The 22,642-nt window shown below is 30.5% G+C and overlaps 3 protein-coding genes across 3 annotated transcripts; 1 reads left to right on the top strand and 2 right to left on the bottom strand.

The window, feature by feature from the left end:
• Positions 1-1,118: 1,118 nt before the first annotated feature.
• LOC124846596 (uncharacterized) lies at positions 1,119-4,310 on the top strand. The gene is made up of 7 exons (XM_047323880.2): positions 1,119-1,302; positions 1,494-1,520; positions 1,651-1,773; positions 2,705-2,954; positions 3,053-3,124; positions 3,253-3,339; positions 3,513-4,310. The coding sequence occupies exons 1-7, from the start codon at positions 1,151-1,153 to the stop codon at positions 3,972-3,974; spliced, it is 1,173 nt and encodes a 390-aa protein (XP_047179836.2). The 5' UTR covers positions 1,119-1,150; the 3' UTR covers positions 3,975-4,310.
• Positions 4,311-6,651: 2,341 nt separating this feature from the next.
• Positions 6,652-14,498, bottom strand: ALDH6B2 (aldehyde dehydrogenase 6B2). Its single transcript, XM_047323879.2, has 18 exons — positions 14,304-14,498; positions 14,085-14,182; positions 13,479-13,550; positions 13,212-13,373; positions 13,043-13,121; positions 12,785-12,939; positions 12,508-12,571; positions 9,717-9,796; positions 9,356-9,421; positions 9,061-9,111; positions 8,815-8,966; positions 8,270-8,360; positions 8,039-8,119; positions 7,864-7,941; positions 7,730-7,765; positions 7,337-7,459; positions 6,960-7,050; positions 6,652-6,849 (listed from the first exon to the last, which is right to left on the bottom strand). Exons 1-18 carry the CDS (start codon positions 14,326-14,328, stop codon positions 6,740-6,742), a joined length of 1,614 nt encoding a protein of 537 aa, XP_047179835.1. The 5' UTR covers positions 14,329-14,498; the 3' UTR covers positions 6,652-6,739.
• A 5,621-nt stretch (positions 14,499-20,119) lies between these two features.
• On the bottom strand, positions 20,120-21,457 carry LOC124846602 (uncharacterized). The gene has a single exon (XM_047323886.2). The coding sequence runs from the start codon at positions 21,100-21,102 to the stop codon at positions 20,260-20,262; it is 843 nt and encodes a 280-aa protein (XP_047179842.2). The 5' UTR covers positions 21,103-21,457; the 3' UTR covers positions 20,120-20,259.
• Between the last annotated feature and the right edge of the window lie 1,185 nt (positions 21,458-22,642).

Below are 22,642 nucleotides of genomic sequence, written 5' to 3'. Positions count from 1 at the left end.
ATATTTATTATAATTTGATTGGGATGAAATCTTCTAGATGAATATATTTTAATTTATTTTGTTGATGATTATACATTAGTATTCTTAATTAGTTTTGAATTGTAAAACTTGTTTAAAATCGGTCAAAAAATTCTACCTATTTATAATATTAGAATTAAATTATACATAATTTTTTTTATAAATTAAAATTAACGTATATAAAACTTTGTTTAAAAACTTAAATAAGGTAATATCTACAAATTAAATTATGTTATGAATTGAGAAATTTAAATTTTCTCTATTACGCAAGTGTTTAAAATTCAATAAATTAAAAACAAAAAGATTGCTTTTTATAATTTTTTTCTCAAAATTAAAGTTGTTATGCCAGATTTCTAGTTGGTTATGTTAATTATTATCTTAATTTAACAATTATTTGGTCTTGATAAAATCACAGAAAATAAATATATTCTAATTTATTATAAGTATATATTATAATTTTTAATTAGTTTTAAATGATAAAATTTGTTTTAAGGTACGTCAAGAATCTACTTATCACTACAATAATATTAAAAAGATTAAATACAATTTTTTTTATGAATTAAAATTAATTTGTAAATAAATTAAATTTTTAAAAACTTGAATAAGATAATCTCTACCAATTAAATTATGTTATGTATATTGAGAATTTTAGTTCATCTGTTTTATTACAGAATTGTGTTTGAGTTCTCAGATTATTTTGGCACCACTTTAAAAAATGTTCAATAAATTAAAGAGAAGGATTGCTTTTATAAATTATATTATTTTCAATTCTTTGAATATCTAAGACTATTTTATTGTACATGCTATACAATTTTAACATACTCTTTTAATATATTTTCTTATTATTCGTTAAAATTTATGAAAAATTAAATAAGTTTAGTTTCTTTTTTATAAACTCATTTACAATTTTGATGAATTTGAACTAATAAAAAAATATAACAAAACAAAGTTATCAATGAGTTTTAAAGAGAAAAAGTAAGTGTGGAAGAAAATATGGATTATTAATTTAATAAATGTTAATCAATATCAATATTATAAATTTTTTTAGGTGACTTATTGTCCTTTGGTTTCCCACTTTATTCCCACCAATAACACTTGACTTCTCCTCGAAGACTTCCATCCTTACTATTTCATGTTCTTTAGGCCAAACTCTGCCTTTTCTTTTTCTTCCTCTTCCTTTTTCTCTGCTCTCAAACCTCACAACACCAATAGTTTACTCCCACAACAGATGTCTTCTCTCTGGTTTCTTAAACTCATTGTCAGATGCCTTGATCATTGTGCATGGTATGCAATGCAAGTTTTTTCTTTGTTGCCATGAAAAACTTACTTACACTCTTATCTTCATATTACTTCTGCAATGTTGTACATGGTTTCTCTCTGTAAAGTAAAGTTCTTCTTTTTATTCCCTTGAACTCCATTTCAATGTTGTCTTATCTACTGTCTCTTTTGTTTTTTTTTTCTGGTCTCTTTTACAGGCCTCTTCTTGCTCTGGGGTACCCTTTGTAAGTTTCTAAAGGACCATTTATTTAATTGTAATTGTACTTCACTGGATGCATGGCGTGTTATCAAAGGTTGTGACTTTTGCTTTGGCCACTCATTTTGGTGTTTGGGATTATGGTTTTTTTTTTACAGATGTGCTTCTGTACAAGCAATTGAGACCGAATCCTATAAAGCAACTAAGGATTTGATATCATATTGGATACTCCTCTCGCTAATATACCTATTTGAGTATGCATTTTTTAGGCTTCTTCAATGGTAAGAGCATTTTTTCCCCCAATAAATAGAATAGAGTGTTTTTTTTTTCTGTGACTGGGATTGAATATCTGATTGGACTCTAAGATCAATGGGGGAGCATCAAACTCTGCACTTCGCATGTGTCACTGTCGTTTCTGATTTTAAATTTAGAGATAGGACATGGAAATCCTTCTAGGAGTCTTCGTGTTTTCTTTTTTTCTTTCTTCAGTGTGTTCTAAGGATATTTTCAAATTCACAGGTAAAAATTTATTACATTCAAGGCATAGTGATTACTAAACCTTGATTCAGCAAATAGAAAACGATTTGAGATCTAAGTTGGTCGATTCTCAAGTGTAATCTACTCAAACACAATTTCTCTTCATTGTCATTAGTCATAACATAACCAAGAAATCTGTAGTTGATATGGTTACAGAGAATATGCATGCTGTATGATTTGAGGTTTTTCCCGTCACAAAAATGAACTATACTCTATTTGTTGATAATCTAGCTTATTTTGTTCTGTACCACATGTCCACACCATTTTACAACACATGTAATTCATTCTGTCATAATGCTTGTTTTGAATGTCAAGAGTAGACGTGAAGTTTACTGTTCTTGTTTTCTAACAAATCCTGAATACCCTTTGGATTAAAAACAATTTCTTGTTCTGAAGTTGGTATTTTTATTATTCAGTCATCTAGTGTTTGTTTTCATTTTGGTTAAGCTTAATGCCGTACAGATATCTAGTTAATTTGTCTTTTAAATTTTGTTGAAACTTAGGAAATTATAATAGAAATAAAATTATGCATAATGTAGATAGAATTGTTTCAACTTAATGTAATTATTATTATCAATTGAAGTTAGATTGTGGCAAATGGATTCTCTTTTCATATTATCTTTTTTAGTCAATTCATAAACTTGTTTAACTTTTCATTCCCATGTTTAACATCAGGTACCAGTTCTGGCCTTACACTAAGCTAATGATCATCTTCTGGCTCATTGTGCCAGACTTTGGACGGGCTTCTTATGCCTACAATAACATTATTCGAACATGCATCTCAAATCCACAAGCAAGCATACGTAGTTTAAATAACTGGAGGAAGATTTTTGTCAAGAAAGATAAAGATAACTTTTTACTGCATGCAGATAGATATTTAGAAGAGAATGGAACAGAAGCCTTAATGAAACTCATTGCTAGCAAGGTAAACATCTATATTGCTGTAAGTTTGTGAATCCATGAAAAATGTCTTTCTATTGGCAATTGAAAAATTCTGCTGATTCTCCTTTTCTTCTATTGTAGAACACGACTAACAAACCTGATGCACAAGCAACAAATGCAAGTAGAGTTACTGACCATGAAGAGATGCAACAGGTGAAGTTTTTATGTTGCTGGTGCAGTTATGAAACTAATTTGATTCTTGTTACAAGCTCTTGTATGAGTCATTTCAACCCATCCAAGTCTTCTTGTGAGAGTTGTTAATGAAATAGCATCTTGCGCAGACAAATGTGAAAAATCTCCAAACAGAGCCCAAAGCCACCAAAGATTCGGAGGTGATTGAGAAAAAGGAAATTCCTACAGGCAATCAAGTAAGGTTTCATATTATATACTCACCCAAAATAGAAATATCTCATGGACAAGTTAAAATTTTGGCAATACATTTTAATAACGTGGATATGATATGATCATCTTCATAGTGATGTATTTTCCTCAGAAAGTATTGTCACAATCTTATATGTTATGCTAATCTTGAACATTGCAGAATATTCCTGTGGTGCCTAAACTTGTGCAAAGTGAGAATGCTTCAGCAACCATGTTGGAAACTAATGGAATAGTGGTGAAAGAGAAGGGTGCTGAAGAGCTTCCTCAGATTTTTACACATAAGGAAGTTCAGAAGGAGTGGACTTGCGCTTTATGCCATGTAACAACAACGAGCGAGAAAACCTTGAATTCACACCTGCAAGGTAGCAAACATAGGCAGATGGAGATTGCTATGAAGGCAAAGAATCAATATAAACAGAAGCTGAAAAGTGATCACTCCAAAGAGGAATTGAAACAGAAGAACATTGATCAGCCAAAATTCAAGACTAAGAATGGAGAGAAACCTACTTGGACGAATAATTCAGAAATAAGATGTGAAATCTGTAATGTGAAATGCCCTTGCGAGATTACCTTGGCCTCTCATAGAAAAGGGAAGAAGCATTTGGCTAAGTTAAAAGTTTAATCTGAAGTGTCTGAATAACGGGTAAACAAGTTTCTTTAGTTCAGGGGCAACAAACATTGATAGTCATAATGGTTGAACTGAGAGGAAGTCTAGAGACTGCATAATTAGTGTCTACTGTACATTATGGTTATTATTCCACCTAGTCGGAGACTTTGTTTAGAATTTTGTTTTGTCAACTTCAGAACATTCCACACATACTTTTAGCTGTTTTTCTTTAACATTTTATCTACTTAACAAGGTATGAACCTTTACACCAAACACCACCTTGTGGTAAAAAACATGAACTCATTTCATGTTTTTTTTTCATAGCAATATTGCAGCATATTTATGAGGGCTTTCAAAACCTGCTGCTTGATTGAGGTGTATGTCAAATATGACACTTTAGATTTAATACTACAAAAAGAACACTAGTAACACCTTTGAACAAATTTTTTATTACCTTCAATTTTCAATCATTTTTAGTTAAACATAAAGTACCTTTTAAAAAAAAGTTGTTATCAACATTTTTTTCTCACCTTAGGCCACGGTTTCTCAAATAAACTATCATATGAATATGTCTATGTAGAATTTTATCCTGTCAAATAAGAGCTGTAAAAAATGCCTGTATTTTAATAAAATAGTTTTTTTAACGATTGGTTCAAACTTGTAACCATTCTAGTTTTGTAAGTTATTCTTTAGTAATACCTTCACCTATAATTAAGAATCATTATTACAGTCATTTTCTTAGAATGAATTTTTCCATCATTACTAGAAATATATGAATATTTCCAAAGATGGAAATATAGGTTAAAAGTCACGGAAGAGACTATCTAAAACCAGAAAGGTATAAGGAATAGTCTCTTTATAGGAAATTATTATTATTATAACTTATTATTATTATAGTGTACTTATAGAAAATTATTATTATTATTATTATAATAGTATACTTATTAAGATAGTTTGTCAACAAAATCCATGTGAAGAATCCTATGACATTCCTCTATTTTGGATTTTTCTTCCATCTAAGTGTCATCATAATAAAGCTAACCAATACTCTAAATCTTCTTTGGGTTCCTCATCTTTGTCTTCCTCCAAGTACAGTGTTTGCAAAGCTATTCTTTGAGTGTTTTTCTCTAATAGGGTCAAATGGTTCCACAAGTGAACAGCAAACAACATTATCTCTAAATCAAGTTGAATAAGAGGGACAACCTTTGAATCCCTGACAAGATTTGGGTCAAATGAATGAAGATAACATTGATGATGTAGAAGAACCACACAAGTCAATGATTTCTATTGAGGTTATGTTATAGTAATATGGTGATGTTGGCTAAGTACAGTAAATAAAAGATTTATAAATTCAAATATATTCTAGTAATTTAACATTGTATGAAAATAAGAATTAAATAAATACATACATACCTATCATGATTTACAATTTAAAAAAGTGAAGTATTACAATTCTGGTAGCCATAAATACAAACTTGTTTCAAGTTTTTAATAGTCTGTTCAAGAGTGACAAAAACCAACGCTATGCTCCACCAATGGAGAAATTGAAATAGTATAATAAAAAGAGAGACATTGTGATCTTCTCGATAATATTTGCAGGTGCATGTGAAAATATGTGAAATTTTGCTGCTGCAAATTAGAAATACCAATACCTTTGCATGCTCAACTGTCTCATGTCAATTCGAACGTTTCTTATTTATTTTCTTTTAATATATTAATGTCTCGTTAATTAATGTCTATCTAAAACTGCCTGCTAATACAAAAGATGGGGTTTCGAAAAAAAATATATAAAAAATGAAATTAATTTTTGGATTGGATAGAAGAAAAAGAAAATAAGAGAGTTTTTTTAGATAAAATTTAACACTCGTGTGAAAGTTATTAATAATCCTAATTAAAAAAATGATGTACATTAAATGTGTATTTCATCCTCCAATTATTTTAATAAATTGTGTCTCTTTCGTAAGTTAAATATTTATTTATTTTCTAAATTATATATATTTATTTTTTCCTTATTTTATGGAAATAATGTAAAAATTACAATATAATATTCTGGTTAAGTTTTTTGAAAAGGTGTTTTAATAATTTTTATAAAATAATGACAAAAATTATTATAGAGTTTAATTTAAAAATGAAATACAATTTTTGAAAATAATTTGAAAACTTAAACATATTTAATCCTGATAATATTTTCATAAAGCATTTTAAAAATAAAAAATTGTTTTATCAGTAAAAGTGTTAATATTTATTATTTAAGTCATAATGTTTCTTTCTGTAAACTAATATGATTAATAAATGACACTTTTAGGACTTGTTTAAATATTTATAAACTTCCATAACTAATATAGCAGGTTACAATATTAAAACTAATATTTATTTTTATGTAAACCATTAAATGTCTATTGAATTAAATCCTTATGTATACAATATTTGTAGGCTTCAATCCCTCTTTTAGAACCTATAATTTATACACATTTTACAGTTTTGGTTAAAAAGATCGTTGAACCGGAATAACTTTTTCAATTTTTAAATTATGGAATGTTATTTCTTCTATTTATTATTCAATTAAGTTCCTTCATTAACACCATTTCATGTGAATAAGTAGATAATATATAGCAGTATTAATTGATTCAGTTCCACACAAACATTCATCTAATGAAAATATGCAGATGAAAAGAGACACAAAGATCAGAAATGAGAAAGGACAAAACATATCAGTGCCATTTTATTGAAGGGAGCAAATGTTTCAGAAACATTATATTTCACACTCTGGCTAATCAAAATTATTTTTGAGAGGTTGGCATTGCCATGTTAATCTTGCTACCATCAGTTGAATCCTTCCATTGCTGTGTTATTGTCTTGATCTGAGTATAAAAGTTAACCCCTGCCTTGCCTGTAATTCAATAAAGATGGCAAATTCAAAACAAACACTATTTGTCTAAGAAAATGCTCCAAAACAATGTACTTAATATAAATAACTGTGAGAAATCATTATTGTTATACCATAGAAGTTGAGATCACCGGCAAAAGATGCCTTGTTGCCAGTGAATGAGAAGAAGGGCAATGGAACTGGAATGGGAACATTGATGCCAACCTAGTTCAGATGCAGTAACAAGTCATTATCAATGAATAACACTGTCAAAATATATTCATTTATTTATTATATAACCAACAAATACTCAACTTGGAAACTAGAGCAAGATCTTACAAATATATTTTGTAGATGGAGAAAACATGATTGATACTAAGCTTAATATGAGTAATATGAAATTAAGCTTAACGAGTAAGGGTATTAGAAAGAAAGAATTGTAGAATTTGTTATTTGTTCATACTTCTTATTTATTAATTCAGAGTTAAACATCTCACTTAGGTAACATTACCTGGCCTGCCTCTATCTCAGTCTGAAATTTCCTTGCAGCAACACCAGATGTGGTGAATATTGAAGCACCATTTCCGTACTTGTTACTATTAACAATGCTTATGGCCTCTTCTAAGCTATCAGCCTGATGAAGTTCAGAGACAAAAAAAAACAATTTATCAGCATATGTGTCTATTGAGTCAATGAAAAATTCAATATAATTGAGTCTCAGACATGGAAATGTTTTCTAGTTAGAAATAATTTAACACTGGTTAATCACTTGCCATTGTTTGAACATCGTTAACCATCTGAAGGGGTTAATTGTTCCTATATGGGAAACTTTTACCAAAAATTATACTTTTGTGATTCTTTTAATTGAAAATAATGAAATTCTAAGGATGAAATAAACACACACCTCCATGAAAAGAAGAACTGGGCCAAAAATTTCCTCCTGCATGTGCAATGTCAAAGACAGTCAAGTACAATAAGCATCAAAACTTCAAGTTAAAGAGAATTCTTTTAGAATACACTTAAAAATTATTCAGTAACCTTGTAGCACTCCATGTTGGTAGTGATATCTGATAAGATGGTTGGGCCAATAAAATTGCCAGATTCATATCCTGGAACCTACTTGTCATGCATGCATGAATTCATTACTACAAGACAGAGTGCTTGCTATATTACATTCAATCAGAATGTTTTAAGAGGAGGATATAAAAGCTACCACAATATTTCTTCCATCCAGCAGTAATTTGGCACCACTTTCAACACCAGATTTAACTAGTCTGTGTATTCTCTCCTTTGCCTGTGCAGCCAATAAAAATATTCAAGAAAAATACATATAAATAGCTAAAATATGCTTAACAACTGGCCATGGCAGTAATGCCTGAATGATACACAAGATCTTTGCTTCAAATCCAATATGGAAAAAGTAAATTTCCAATCATAAACAAACCTGCTTGCTGATCACTGGACCAAGGTCTGTATCAGGTTCAGTTCCCGCATTTACCTTGAGAGCTTTGGCACGCTCTACAAGTTTAGCTTTCCTGCACAAATATTGCAAAGGTTGCAATTCTTAAAAATTGCCGAGTACAACATTGAAATAAATTTTTAAAAGACAAAAAATATTGAAGTAAACTTCCCTTTACATATGCTTCACAAGGAAATTCACTAACTCAGAATAATATTTCCTTAGAACAATGTTCTCAGAATTATTAAAAATGATGAATATAATTAATTGGTCATACTAACATTGGCATTACAATAACCATATAAACAAACTCTGATATGGTCATTGCACAGAATTTTCTCTATAGAGAAGTTACCCTGTATCTTTGTAGTGGAAGAATGATGATTCCACTTGGCACATGATAAAATACATTGAGAATTCCAGATCATTTTTAACAACCAAATAGAGGAACTTAAACTTGCTCCAAGTGTAATATGCTACTATAAAAGTCGCAATAAATGCAAATTAACTCAAAATAGAATAGATGATACCATGATTTTGCGTCTCCAACAAAAACAACTGTGCTGAGAGCCATACACCTTTGACCAGCAGCACCAAAACCAGCTGCAACTAAAGCATTTAGAGTAGCATCAACATTTGCATCTGGCAAGACAATGGCATGATTTTTTGCTCCCATGTTAGACTGCAAACAATAGTGTAGTTGCCCAACTTCGTATTATTGCATTGCTATAAACCAACAATTTTACGAAAGGGAGAAATAAACTACCCACACCTACCTGAACACGTTTCCCTTTAGCTGCTGCTCTTGAATATATGTGCATTCCAGCCTTTGACAAAAAAATAGAACATCAAATAAGCACACAAAGTAACAAAAAGGGGTCTATTATCTGCAAAATCTAAGCATTTTATCACGTGATTTTTTCCATCCATCTTTACATTTAAGAAAGTCAAGCCTCAAAAAACATTAATTTTTGTGACAAAAGGATTACCTTTGGCTAGTTTAAGATCACCAAAAGAAAAATAATATAAAATCATGAATTGGAGAAAACAAACAAATATCAAATGACTTACAACATTTGAACCAACAAAGGATATGGCTTTGATGTCATCATCGTCGCAAATAGAATTCACAATATCCTGCAACAGTTAAATGACTAAGAAGATCAATCAGTATGAAAAACAAGGAACAACTACTGCATGAGACATCATAATGTGACACTTTTTCTCCTTGGAACAACTGGTTTGGGAGTAAAAGCAAATTTATGATAGTATCAACAGTATAAGTACAACACATTATAAGCAATTAGTAGATTTAATTTAAAGCTTGAACACATTTTGAAATCACCAAATGCCAACGAGCCCTTGACTACCTTTATCTCAACAAATAAGTGACAAATAAAAGTTCAATAAAAAAAACCAGGTGATGACATACATGGGTTCCATGAACTATATTTAAGACACCCTCTGGCAAACCAGCCTCCAATGCTAATTCTGCAAGCATGACAGAAGCACCTGGAAAAATACAACATATTTCAGACAATAGCAAAGTGATATCTTATTAGGAGATCTGAAGCAGAGATAACACATCTGACGTTACATTGAAATTTGTCTCTTCCCATTTCATATGAAACCAAGGATGATGGACAATAAAAGTGGGCTGTTGAAGCAAAATGTGTGTCCCAGGACTTAAGAGTACGTGTTGAGTTCAAGGATTGAAGACCTTTATATTTTGGTTTATCATTTTACATGCCCAAGATGAAACGAATGTGGCATCTTGTATTGTGTGTTTTAGATTTAAGCATGCGTGTTTTTGTTGTAGCTAAGATCATGCTTGTGGTAATAATTTTCTTTATGTAACCATAGAATTCAAATCAAATCATTTAAATTTAACTTGTCTGCTAAAAAGTATAACATGGTAACAGATTTCACTTGGTTCAAGTTGTTTAGTTTTTCACAACACACATATTAGTCGATTGCAGCCAAATGATAATCGTTACAACATATATTGTGGCTGTCTGTATCGGAGTGCCCTGTTTTAATAGATTACAAAAACTCATAATCAACTACATAACAATGAGCAGCTCAAATAAAGCACAAAACTTTGATTTAATCAATTACCATACCATCTAATCAATAACAAAAACTCAATAACTTCTAGAACAATAAAAAATTATTTAATTGATTCCCATCATTGGAAACAAATTAAATTGATTTCAGTTAAACTTCAGGCATTTCTATAGTTGCTTTAATGGATTGCCAAGGTTTGTAACTGTTAGAAGTGGACTTTAAGCCTAACTCAACCCCACAAAACTGGCTTGTAGGGTGAGGTTTGCACCTCACTTATATATTATAATTTGGCCTTATCTCTAGTCGATGTAGGACTTCCAACACACCCCTTCACGCCGAGGTATAGACATCTCGTGCATGATAGTAGAAATTGGGTGGTCCGATAACGGCCCGATAGCGGGTGGAATAGAAGAATAAAATGTCCACTTAGAACTCGCTAGGATAAGCTCTAACCATGACTCTGATACCATATTAGAAGGTGGGTTTTAGGCCTAACTCAACCCCACAAAACCGGCTTGTAGGGTGAGATCTGCACCCACTTATAAACTATGAATTGAAACAAGTTTTGAGGAGAGAAAACGATTTTTAACTTCATGTAACAGATCAAATCTGTGAAATCTTATTTTTCTATAATAGATTAATTTTCTTCTTTAGAACACAAGAAGCTACATTTGCAAGAAAAGTTTTCGAGGTCATTTCCAGAGATTAAAGAAAAATTTCAGAAAGATTTGAATAGTGTAAATCAATTTCCAAGTGATTTCTTTCCTTAACCTTGTTAACTTTAGTAGGTTTCAGTTCTCGCGAGTGTTTCTCGATGTGATAGTAGGAGGGTTCTGTGAGTGTTAAGATATTCTTCTTGTAGGGCTCAAGAATTGAGGGAGCCTTTTAAGATTCTTGTGTAAAGAGTGTTTTTATACTTTGAAACTTAATAGTTGAAGGATTTGACTAATGTTGTCAAAATCCAACTTGATGTAAGTCTGAAATAACTAAACTAGCATAAAAAATTAGTGTCCAATCTTTCTTACTCTTCTCTTGTATTTGGGGAATTGTACAGTTGAATTTCAATCTTCATTGAAATTAATCTCTATTCTTGTAAAAGCATAAGGTTTTTCGAGTTTGTTTTTCATTTAAAGCACTCTGAACTTGGATTTCTAGGTTGATTTCATGAAGAGGGGATCAATAAGTTTCAAACAACTTAATATTTCCAAAAAGATTTCAAAAAGATATGTTCAACCCCTCTAGAGAAATTACCTTGTCATTGGACAGCTTAATAAGGGTGGGAGAAAAACTAACAGATGATGATAATACTCACTGACTTGGTGGACAAGGGAGACCATAGCTACCATGAAAATTAATAAATAATTTTCCAAAAAACGTTACATCTAACAATTTTCTCCTAACCAGCACAATCACAAACAAATTACAGTAAATAAGATGACCAACATTAAGCAAAATCCTTGCCTGTCAAAAGACACCAATGTTAAGTTAATTGGGTGTTGACTTATTTCCCTTTTCATGCTAGATTAACATCGTCTTCCTCATTTACATAAATCACAGCCAAAAAATACATTTATTTAAATGTAAAGATTAATAAGACAAAAGGGTGTTAAAAAATTGTCAATAACTTGGTGTCTTAGTTATCATTTCAAAACTATGCAGTTCTGAGACCTTAACATAAATCAGATAAATGGCCGAGTGAATATGATAGCTACATACTAATTGAGGGGCTTAGCTAATTGTTAGATTCAGTTAGTTTGTTGCAAATTTGTAATTAGGGGGCTGTATGATAAGAAATAAGGCAATATACCTTATTTCATAAGAGGGGGGTATATTATACTTTGAGAGGGTTGGGAGGCAACAGGTAGTGCAAATCCTCGAAAGCTCTGCAATCATACTCTAATCATGGGAATTTCCCCCATTTTCTCTATTAATTTGAACCAGTTTCTATCAGAGTGGAAAATCCTTTACACCTACTGAGGTGGTTAGAAATTAGAGATAATTATTATTCGCCAAGTTTCCAACTCAAGGTGTACAGAGAATAGTTCAGGCTGATGCCTTAAGCTTGCTTTGAACGATTAACACAATAAGACTATATTTTTCCAGTATTGATAGACAGGGGTATTCATAGATAACCAAAATTAATAAAAAAAGGTCACCTGGGTCTTTCTCTGATGGTTTTAGAACAAAGGTGTTACCACAAGTAACAGCCACAGGGAACATCTGCAGATTATATACATTCAGAATCTGTTATGCTGTCCATAATTTTTACATTGCATTGCTTTGAGAACTAAAAATTCAGGCTCAAGACTTTTGATTCATTCTATAGGAGACTTTTCTATCTCATGCATGCTGATATGAATGAACTGCCAAGCAAATAATAAAGGTGAATGTGAAATATTAATTAGGTAGCCCAAAATATACAAGACTGCTTACCCACAAGGGAATCATTGCAGGAAAGTTGAAAGGACAAATACCAGCGCAAACACCAAGTGGTTCTCTAATACTGTAAGTATCAATTCCATGTGATACATTTGAAACATATTCCCCCATTTGTAGAGTTGCCATCCCACAAGCATGTTCCACCACCTCTAAATGACAATTAAATATTCAGAAATTGCATTATCAAAATCTATAAGCATAATTATTATCACACTACAAAATCTTCTCAAGCAGCATATTAGAAAGACCCACCTAAACCACGAAATACATCTCCTTGTGCATCCTTCAACGTCTTTCCTTGTTCAGTGGTCACATTCAGAGCAAGTTTGTCCTAAAACAATTACAAATATTGTGCTCTAGTATGGATGTTTCTTTGTTTTAGAATAAATGTGAGAGTCATAGAATGTTCTAAGATGCTTACCATATCTCTGCGGATCAGCTCCTGAAACTTCAACATAACACGTTGGCGTGTTGTAATTGGAGTGTTACGCCATAATGGATATGCCTTCTTTGCTGCAGATACAGCCGCCTTAAACTCTTCATCCGTAGACAAAGGAACTTGTGAAACAACTTCTTGGGTTGCCTGCAATAAGATTAACGATATATAATAATTCTGCATTTTACAGAGCCACAAAAAAGAAACACAACTATAAATGCAATATAAATCAAGCGAAAGAAAAACACTTACTGGATTTATAACATCAATGACAGTTGATGATTTTGAGTCAATAAATCTGCCCCCAATAAGATTAGGAACCCTCTGATGGAATCCAGCAAAAAAAAGGGGCAATCAGATGTTAAAAGAATTAATTAACAGAACAGGTGTGTAAGTCAACGAGGATACCATATATTGAATTATGTAAAAACCAATTTAACCTTTTACGAGTAAAGAACAAGAAGAGAATCCAATCCAACAGATTGGTCCATTAAGTGTGAGTCTCATGGCTTAAGCACAAGTAGTTTATTCTACTCAGGACTCCTAACAGACTTATTTTCGAATCTCATTCTGAAATTTCTTATGACCTGGTATGAAATTACATGCAGGACCTAAAGCTTGAAAACCACTACAAGACTTCAACTTTAGACCACTGTAGAGTAGTTAAGCCAAAACATAACCCTTTGTACTCCATTTGACCAGATAGTCCTAAAGTCCACAAACTTTAAGCAAATATATATAAAAAAAAAATTTCACTTTTTCAAAATGAAAAAATCAGCAGTAAAGCTTATATTTTTTTCAAAAACTGGTGTAGTTAAAAGAAACCCATGAAAACAAATATTCCAAGCAAAACCTTACCGGTGGATTGCTCTTACTGGAAGATGGTTCGACAGCAGTTGAGAAATGGGACCTTCCCGGTGCAGAGATCTGAGGCCTCATAAAGTCCAACTTTCTCGCTGCAACAACAAAAAAAGGGGAAAAAGAATCAACATTTCCTCAACCAATTCCAATTCTAAAACTTCAATAGCCCCTGTGCATGTGGGCATCTCAACAAAAAGAATACGTGCAACCACTTACCTCGTAGAATCGAAAGCCGCAACATCCTCGTTTCGATGTGCTATGAAGCGTGTTTGAAGAGATTATGATTGATAACTTAGGAGACCACAAACCTTATTTTTCACAACGACGCCTCAGGCTTGAATCCAAGTGCAAACACTGACCTGTCAGTGATGGAGCCTGTGAAATATAAAATAGAGGAAGAACTAAAGGACAATTCAACCGATAGAGATGCCAAATCAGATTCAGTTTTCTGCTACCAAACGTATCATTTAATTCTCTAATTTTTTAATAAAGCTTATAAAACCCATACACTTAATTTATAAAAACTAAAATATGGGCATGGTAAAATATTTCTATTGAAATATGCTACTGACAAATAAATAAGATCAAAAATATTAAATAACACTTTAATTCATTAGATTAAAAAATATTTTTTAAATGTCAATAAAATATTTTATAAGCCTTTTGTATTAAACTAAATATTAAATAAATACCTTAAAAGCAAAATGATACTGTATAATCCATAAAAAATTAAAATTCACCTTATAAAATAATTAAGGTAATGAAGAATGTTCTTAGAAAAATGGTTTTTTAAAGTCTTAGAAAATGGATTTAAGAGTAAAAAAGAGTTTTAAAATTGACAGTAGTATATTTTATTATTTAAAAGTTAAAATTATAAGTAAAAGTTTCTTTAAACTAGTTTTATTTTATAAGAATAGGTATACTTAAAATTGTCAAGATTGTAATATATTTTCATAATATTATGTGTAGGTATTATTGCGATATATTTGTTGTATTTTAGTATTGCAAAAAAGGATACAAACTAATTCATATAATGAAAACAGAAGATATAAGTTGTTTATCAAAAAGATTTTTGTTTCCAATAAAGGAAAGTCATAAATCCTTTAAGGTCACTTAAAAATTTATTTTTATTTGTCTCAACTAAAAAAACTATTATATATGTTAGTGCAAAATTAGTCTTTCACGTTACATTGTTTATAATACTCAATATGATACAATTATGTCTAGAAAAAAGTATAATTTCTGAATTTGAATTCTCAAAAAGTGTGACAAAAATAAATAATAAATTAAAAAAAAATGTGAATAAAACAGGGATAGGAACGCCACAATTTAACATATTGATATGTCAAGTGAAGTTTCACCACTAAGATGTTAATATGTGATAAGAATCAAAGTTATAATCCAATAACTAGGAGAATCATCTCTCAAAGCTCTCAAAGAATGCAAATGAATACAATATGACTCAAAAAACTATTTGGATCAACTTTTGATACCTCTAAATATAGACAAATAAGTTTGAGAAAACTTAAAACCCAAAAAATATAACTCAAAGCCCAAAACATATAAAAATAACAAAAAACGAAAATTACAAAATCAAACTTTCACTTATCATGGCTCGCTCTCCCTGCTAATACAAACCGTCTTGCCTAGCAAATTTAACTTTTTGTAAAATTAAAATAAAATTACAATTTATTTAATTTTCTAAATTATTTTTCGATTGTACTCATGACATTCATATTCTTTAAGTTCCCTCCTTCATGGAATATTATAAGATTGAAGGAGATGTGTTTTGATCTTTGACATTATCATAGAAACTTTGAATTGTAAATGTTTTTTCTCAAGTTCTTCTCATATATGTTAAGGAGATAGACTTATATCATACTCTCCTTTTCAAGAGAATTTGTCCTTAAATTCACACAACTTGAAGATTCATTATCATTCTTCCCTATTTGGAGAAATTTCAACCCAAATTCTAAAAGATCTTATCCATAAACACAAACATAAATCAAATACACAAATCTAAAATAATAAAAAATAAAAATTCTACTAAAATGAGATTTGAATCTTAGAAAAGGTCAATATTTTATTATCAAAGGTTTGAGGTCTACTTTCAAGGTCAAACACCCACCTACAAAAATCATCAAACAATTTTAAATTAAAGATGCAATGCTAAAAAAAAGTCAAAAAAGTATTTCCCAAGTAAACAATCAAACTATAAGTATCACTTTAATTCCATAAGTTTCTTAGAGATGGTTAAACAAGCTAACTCAAGTTCATATATTTCTAAGCTTGTTTCCATACTAAAAAAATAACTTTGAATATCTAAATGAATTGACAAACAAGCTAATAAATTATCAAACAAAGGTGGTTCTTTGAGTTATAAGCTTGTGTTTTCCTTTTCTCTCATCATGTCTTCCTTCCATTGTTCATGTCATGGTTCCTTGATAAACAAATCTTCCCTAAGCAAGAAAACAAAAAAAAAGACCAGTTAGTATTTTCTTTTATTCACAAATATGGATACTCTCTTTTTTTTGTATCTTTTCTCTTTTTTCGTCTTTATCTTTTCTCTTCTTTTCTTTCTCCTCTCTTTCTCTATTTTCTTTCTTCGCTTTCACTCTCTGTTTTCTTCTTTTTCTCTATTATCTCTTTCTCTGCGCCTTCTCTCTTTTCTTTTCTTCTTTTCCTTTACTTTCATTTTCTTTTGTTTCTATAAGTGTTTTTTTTCTCTTATGCTCTTTCAAGCTTCTACACTTGTCTTCTTTTCATCGCATCTAATTTTTGCAATTCCTCTTTCAAATATAAAATGTAGTTCTTGAGGTCTTTATTAGTCATGGGACTTGCATTTCAATTAGGACATTGATGAGTTTCATGTCCATAGCCTTCACATTTGGAACATCTTATAGCACTTGATTTAACCCCTAGGAAAACATTTTTGTCATGTTTGTGCTTCAATACTAGAAAATTTTCCATTTAGCTTTACAATTTTGGACTCCAAGACATTAACATTCTCTACTAGAACATGTTGCATTGTTCAATATTGATAAATCTTGCAAAAGGTTAGTAAAACAAAATAGCTGAATATATTTAGATCATCACCACTTGTTTAAGTGTTTCACTCAAATTTCACTTGTGTATCAACTTATAAACTTTTTCTTGAATGTACACTCTTATCTTTTTACTATTCAAATTCCCTTTAGTGTTTGACCAAAAACTCTAGTAGCTTACCTGAAGAGCGAACAAACAATGTGAAAAATATTGTTACATCTAAATCTTGACTCAAAAGATCAAATAAAATACAAAACTATAGAGAATACTTCAAAGAATTTTAAACGACATAAAACAATAAAAAAAACAATAGGATTACAAAAAGAGTTAAATGAGACAACAGGAACACTAAAAAAGACTAAATATAATTCAATAGATTAACAATCATAAACAATAGTGCAACATAATATATAATTGTGTTGAATTCTACAATTTTTTTAACTCTTGGATCCTCACTTTCTCTTTTTTTTCTTTTCTTTCAATATATATTTGCTTTCTTTTGAGTTGAATCAACTATTCTTTCTTATTCTTTTTTCTTCAATTTTGCAGTTCACACATAAACAAAGAAACTAAAAAGATTGCTCTCCAAACACTAAAACGCATGCAAGATCAAGGTAAACAATTAATAACTAATAGAATATAATAGGCACAAACTTTGTAAACTTAAAATAAAACTACAATTTATTTAATTTTCTAAATTATTCTTCTACTCATGATCTGCATGTTTTTTAAGTTTCCTCATTCATAGAATATTATAAGATTCAAGGAGATGTGTTTTGACCTTGGGTTTTGTCATAGATCATTTGAATTGTAAATATTCTTCCTAAAGTTCTTCTCATATATGTCCAAGATATAGTCTTTTATCATACTCTCCTTCTTGAAAAGAATTTGTCCTCAAATTTGTACCACTTGAAGATTCCTTATGATGAAGTTTGACATAAATGTTGAGTTTTACGTCAGATCCTTAATAATTTGATGTAAAATTGTTTTGACATTTACATTAGACTAACCGACCATCCAACATAAATGTTGAGTTTTACTTTAGATAACTAACAATTTGACATAATTTTTTTTTTACATTTAAGTTGAAATAAATGACAGTTCGACATAAATATTAAGTTTTACATTAGACTATTTGACAATCCAACAAAATAAAAGGGTTTAAATTAAAGCTTCCAACTTCTTATTCACGACTTTTTCCCCTTCCCTTTGTTTCTTTCTTTGAGGTGGCAACGATGATGATAGTAATGTTGCATGGATGTTTGTAGGTCCATATTGTGATATGAATTGATGGTTTTTGGTGTTTTATGGTAATGGTTGTTTTTCTCCATTTGCATTTGAAGTTTTGTTGGTTTAAATACATCATTGAAGTGGATGATGATATCCCTACTATACTATTGAAATTGAATAATGATTGTTTTTAGAGATCATAATCGCAATAGATATCTTCGTTAATTTTGTGCTATAATTTATCGTTTAGTTTCTCATATTTCAAATTTTTTTTTATCTTAGATTATGATTCTTAAATTAACAATATGGTTCATTGTATATAAATTAACATTGGTTTTCTTCTTCTGTATTTTAGGTTTTGGTTTAAGCCAAAACCAATTAAATTTTAAAAGAAAATGCAAAAATTTTCATCAATCCTCGTCAAGTCCTATGTAAATTTATATAGGATATTTTGTTCACATAAATCTTCATCACCATGTCAGACTACCACTTAACGTTAAAAATAAAAAATATACGTTAAAAATAAAAACTATCCAGTATAAAAAATAATGTTTGTCATAATGTTATACTTTCTGTATAGACATTTTCATTCATATGACTCCAAAAATATCTAAATACAAATAAAAAATAATTCTATTATAAAAAAGTAACACGTAACATTTTGAGAATAATATACATAACATTTTGAGAATAATATACCACTACCTAAGGAATTTGTGATTTTATATGAAAAATAACATTATACTTATTCATGTCTATATGTTATGGAATATAATTTCATCATAATTAAATATTAATAATATCAGTTATTAATAACATTAGTTAAACACATTAATAACTTTAAACTTTTTGTTTGACATCATTAATAATAAATATTTAAAAAATATTATTAATATTATAATATTTAATATAATAAATATTGATATATTTTATTTTTTATATAATAAAAAAGTTATAGTATTCATTCAATAGTTTTAGTTGTATTATTTTTATTTAAACTTCGTTAATTATTAATATAATTGAACATATATTTTGTCTTTAACAATTCTTACATTTGTTTATTAAGGAAAAATTATCAAGTTCTTTATCTTTTACTTTTACTTTTTAAATTTAAAATTTTTAGTGGTTCTTTCGAGATTAATTGTATATCAACATTATTTTTTTAATAAACATACATGACCATTACTAAATGTTAAAGTGTATTCAATTATCATAAGTATAAACCAAGTTTAAATTCAATTAATAAATTAAAGTTTTTGAACTACAGTTGAAATGTTTTTCTATTGTGCTAAAAATAAAATGTGTCAATATTGAACCAACTATTTATCCTTTATTATATTTGTAACAACTCTTCCAAAACTATATTATAGCATTTACACTATAAAGAGAATTGTCCTTTTAAGTTACTAATTCTTCTATCTTTTATGCTTTTGTATAGTTTCTTTCATTGATTTGTGCAAAAAAAAAAGAATGACTAAAACATTCTTAAGTAAATCTAAACTTTCAGATTATGTGGCTTAGATACATTATTGTCAACAGCATCAGAACAAATTCTTGCACGCAAGCACTTCAATCCAATTCTCAACAAAGTTACAAGAATAAACTCGAAAGTTAAGATTGTAATCCATCATTTCTACTCCAGTGCATACATAGATAACTAGCATCCTACAAGCTTCAATCCTGGCAAACATTGTATACTCCGTATTGAATTTATTCACACTTATAATAATGAACCTAAAATTTGAGCATAATTCATGAGAAAAAAATAAAAAATATATATAGGCTTTCGATATTATTATTAATTAAATTATGGTTAAATACAATTTACAATTGGAAACCAAAACAGGTCTATGTAAAGGGACTTCATTTGTATATAACAACAAACAAGCTTCAGAACTTACAAGGTCTGTGATTCAGTTTCGGGAGAGCTAACTACAGAATTATCATAACGATCACCATCCTCCTCCTCATCATCATACATGTAATCCCTACTCACTTCAACTTCAAGTTGTTCTATATCCTCATCCCTCATAAACTGCCTCAATTCCTCCCTACAAATCTCCATCTGATCCTCCAATTCACACTTCTGAACCTCGTGTTGCGTGATGGTCCACTGCAATGACTCAATAACTTCCTGGTCATAATCTAGCTTTTGCTCCGCCATTCGCCGGAACTGCGTGGCTTGAATCTCTACCGCGCTCTTCTCATTCTGCAGCCGCAGAATCATCGCCATTGCCTCCTCCGCCGACGAGGCAGCCGCCGTCCTCTCCTTCTCGAGGTCCGCACACGCCGCATTGGCCTTTAGTCTCTCCATCTTGACGAAATTTTTCAGCGTCATTACGTCGAGCACCTCATCCTCATTGCCAATGTCCTTCTCGTTTTCACCCTTCCCCTCCGACCCATCTTCGGAACCCGCATTGCCTCTCTCTCGGGAGCCATTGGTGCGCCTCCTGATGGAGGAACTCGACCTGGAAGGGCGCGCTTTTCTCAAAGGCGCGGTCTTTGCCTTAGAAACTCCCCACGCAACTTTGTCGAGGCAGAAACGGATTTGTGGTACGCCTCCGGAAGTGCAAAGGAATCGAATGGCGCTCTTGGAATTCCAACTGAAGCGCCAAACCTTGAACCAAAAGGAGAGCATCAAAAGGAGGCCTAAAAAGTTGAAAACGAGCGAGAGGGAGCGGAGAAGGACGAAGCCGCATCCGAATTGGGTGAGAAGATTGAGGGCAGGAGGGAAATCCATGGGCAGCAGAAGGAACCTCTGATGCAAGAGAAGGGAGGGAGAGTCTGCATCTGAGGCGGGAGGAGGCGGAAGGAATCGATCAGAAGTGGCCCCAAATGGAAGAGAAGGATGAAGAAAGAAGGTTGTGATGATGTGATCGAGGGCGTTGTTGCGGTGTTGGAAGGAGGAGGAGGAGGAGGGAGGATGGCGGTGATGGAGGAAGTGGTGGCGGACAAATCGAGGTGTTATGTGTGGTCATTTGGACCATTTCAGAGATTCTTTTCCATTACAATCCAACATTGGTATTCTTGTTCCTCTTCTTAAATTTCTTTCCAAAATCAACTTCCTCACAATTTTGACCCTCCATGTTCAAATACAATCTTCCATTGTTGCTTATTTTATATATATAGTAAGTGGCATTAAATTATACAAAATGTAACATTTAATATACTTTTTATTTTTCATTTTATCTGAGACTCCACACCAAACATGGTTCATTTAAAATAAAATTCATAACAGTATGATATTACATGTTATAGATAATTAATTTTTTTATTATTTAATGTTGAAGATTTGTTTCATGTTATTGACAATTTATTTTTTCACTTTCAATTATTGAAATGATAAGAAAAATTATTTATAAAAAAGAATATGAGGGGTTTTATTGTATTATTAAAACAAGATTTATTTTTTATAATATATTTTCTTTTGATCATTTTTATTTTATTTATCTTCTTTCTTCTAAGGTGTACTCCATTTATTAATTTTACATAAAACATTTGAAGTTTACCTTTACATGCTTTTTTTAAATTATGCAATAAGATTAGAAAGAAATTTTGAAAAGGAAAAATATTTCTACTATCATAGTAAAAACAATATTAGATTTTACATCTTATTTCAATATAAGTTTTTATATTCACATTTTATTTTCGTGATCACTTATACACTTTTAAACAAATGGAGAATGATCAATCGCGAGACTTATACGACCATGAAAGGTTTTACTTTTATGACTCTCTTACCATTTATGATTTTGCTTTCTATTAATTTGTGTTATATTCATTTACATTGTTTGAGGAGAATTTCATTTTGGAAAAAATAAATTACAAATAACATGCTCTATATATGATTATTATGTGTTCGTCTTATATTTGTTCATTACGAGAAAACATGACAAAAATAACCACATAAAATGAAATGTGAACTATGCAAAATAATTTTTCACATGTATCCTATGTGTATTGATTATTAAAACAAAGACAATATTTAGATTGTCATTATTATTTATAGATTCTTAGACTATAGTGAAATTATCCAAATTTAGAAAAAAAGAAGGAAGAGTATAAAATTTGGTATTTAGATGCACAAATGAGACCTTGTAACATGCTATCTTTGTATGTTTATCTAGGCAGTATATACACCATAAAAAAATGGTGGAATGATGATTTACATTGTATTTCTCTCTATTTATTATTTATGGTTTGTGAGGAAGGGAAGAAACATATTTCTAAGGTTGGTCAATGGTTTGTTTCCAACAATTTGTGAAGAAAGATATATCAAT

The sequence above is a fragment of the Vigna umbellata genome, chromosome 1 (genome assembly GCF_029865625.1).
Source record: "Vigna umbellata cultivar VRB3 chromosome 1, Vumbellata_1.0, whole genome shotgun sequence".
NCBI lineage: Eukaryota > Viridiplantae > Streptophyta > Magnoliopsida > Fabales > Fabaceae > Vigna > Vigna umbellata.
The sequence above is the reverse complement of the archived record's forward strand: the minus strand, read 5'-3'. Positions and strand labels throughout refer to the sequence as shown.

Bases quoted from the DNA above. Each gene is read 5' to 3' on its own strand.
- LOC124846596 (XM_047323880.2), top strand. From the start codon at position 1,151: ATGTTCTTTAGGCCAAACTCTGCCTTTTCTTTTTCTTCCTCTTCCTTT. The intron at 1,303-1,493 runs GTATGCAATGCA...TCTCTTTTACAG, and splicing joins TGCCTTGATCATTGTGCATG to GCCTCTTCTTGCTCTGGGGT. The intron at 1,521-1,650 runs GTAAGTTTCTAA...TTTTTTTTACAG, and splicing joins CTTGCTCTGGGGTACCCTTT to ATGTGCTTCTGTACAAGCAA.
- ALDH6B2 (XM_047323879.2), bottom strand. From the start codon at position 14,328: ATGTTGCGGCTTTCGATTCTACGAG. The intron at 13,122-13,211 runs GTAAGCATCTTA...TAATTGTTTTAG, and splicing joins AGCTGATCCGCAGAGATATG to GACAAACTTGCTCTGAATGT. The intron at 8,120-8,269 runs GTTTGTTTATGA...TTGGCTGCACAG, and splicing joins GTCCAGTGATCAGCAAGCAG to GCAAAGGAGAGAATACACAG.
- LOC124846602 (XM_047323886.2), bottom strand. From the start codon at position 21,102: ATGGATTTCCCTCCTGCCCTCAATCTTCTCACCCAATTCGGATGCGGC.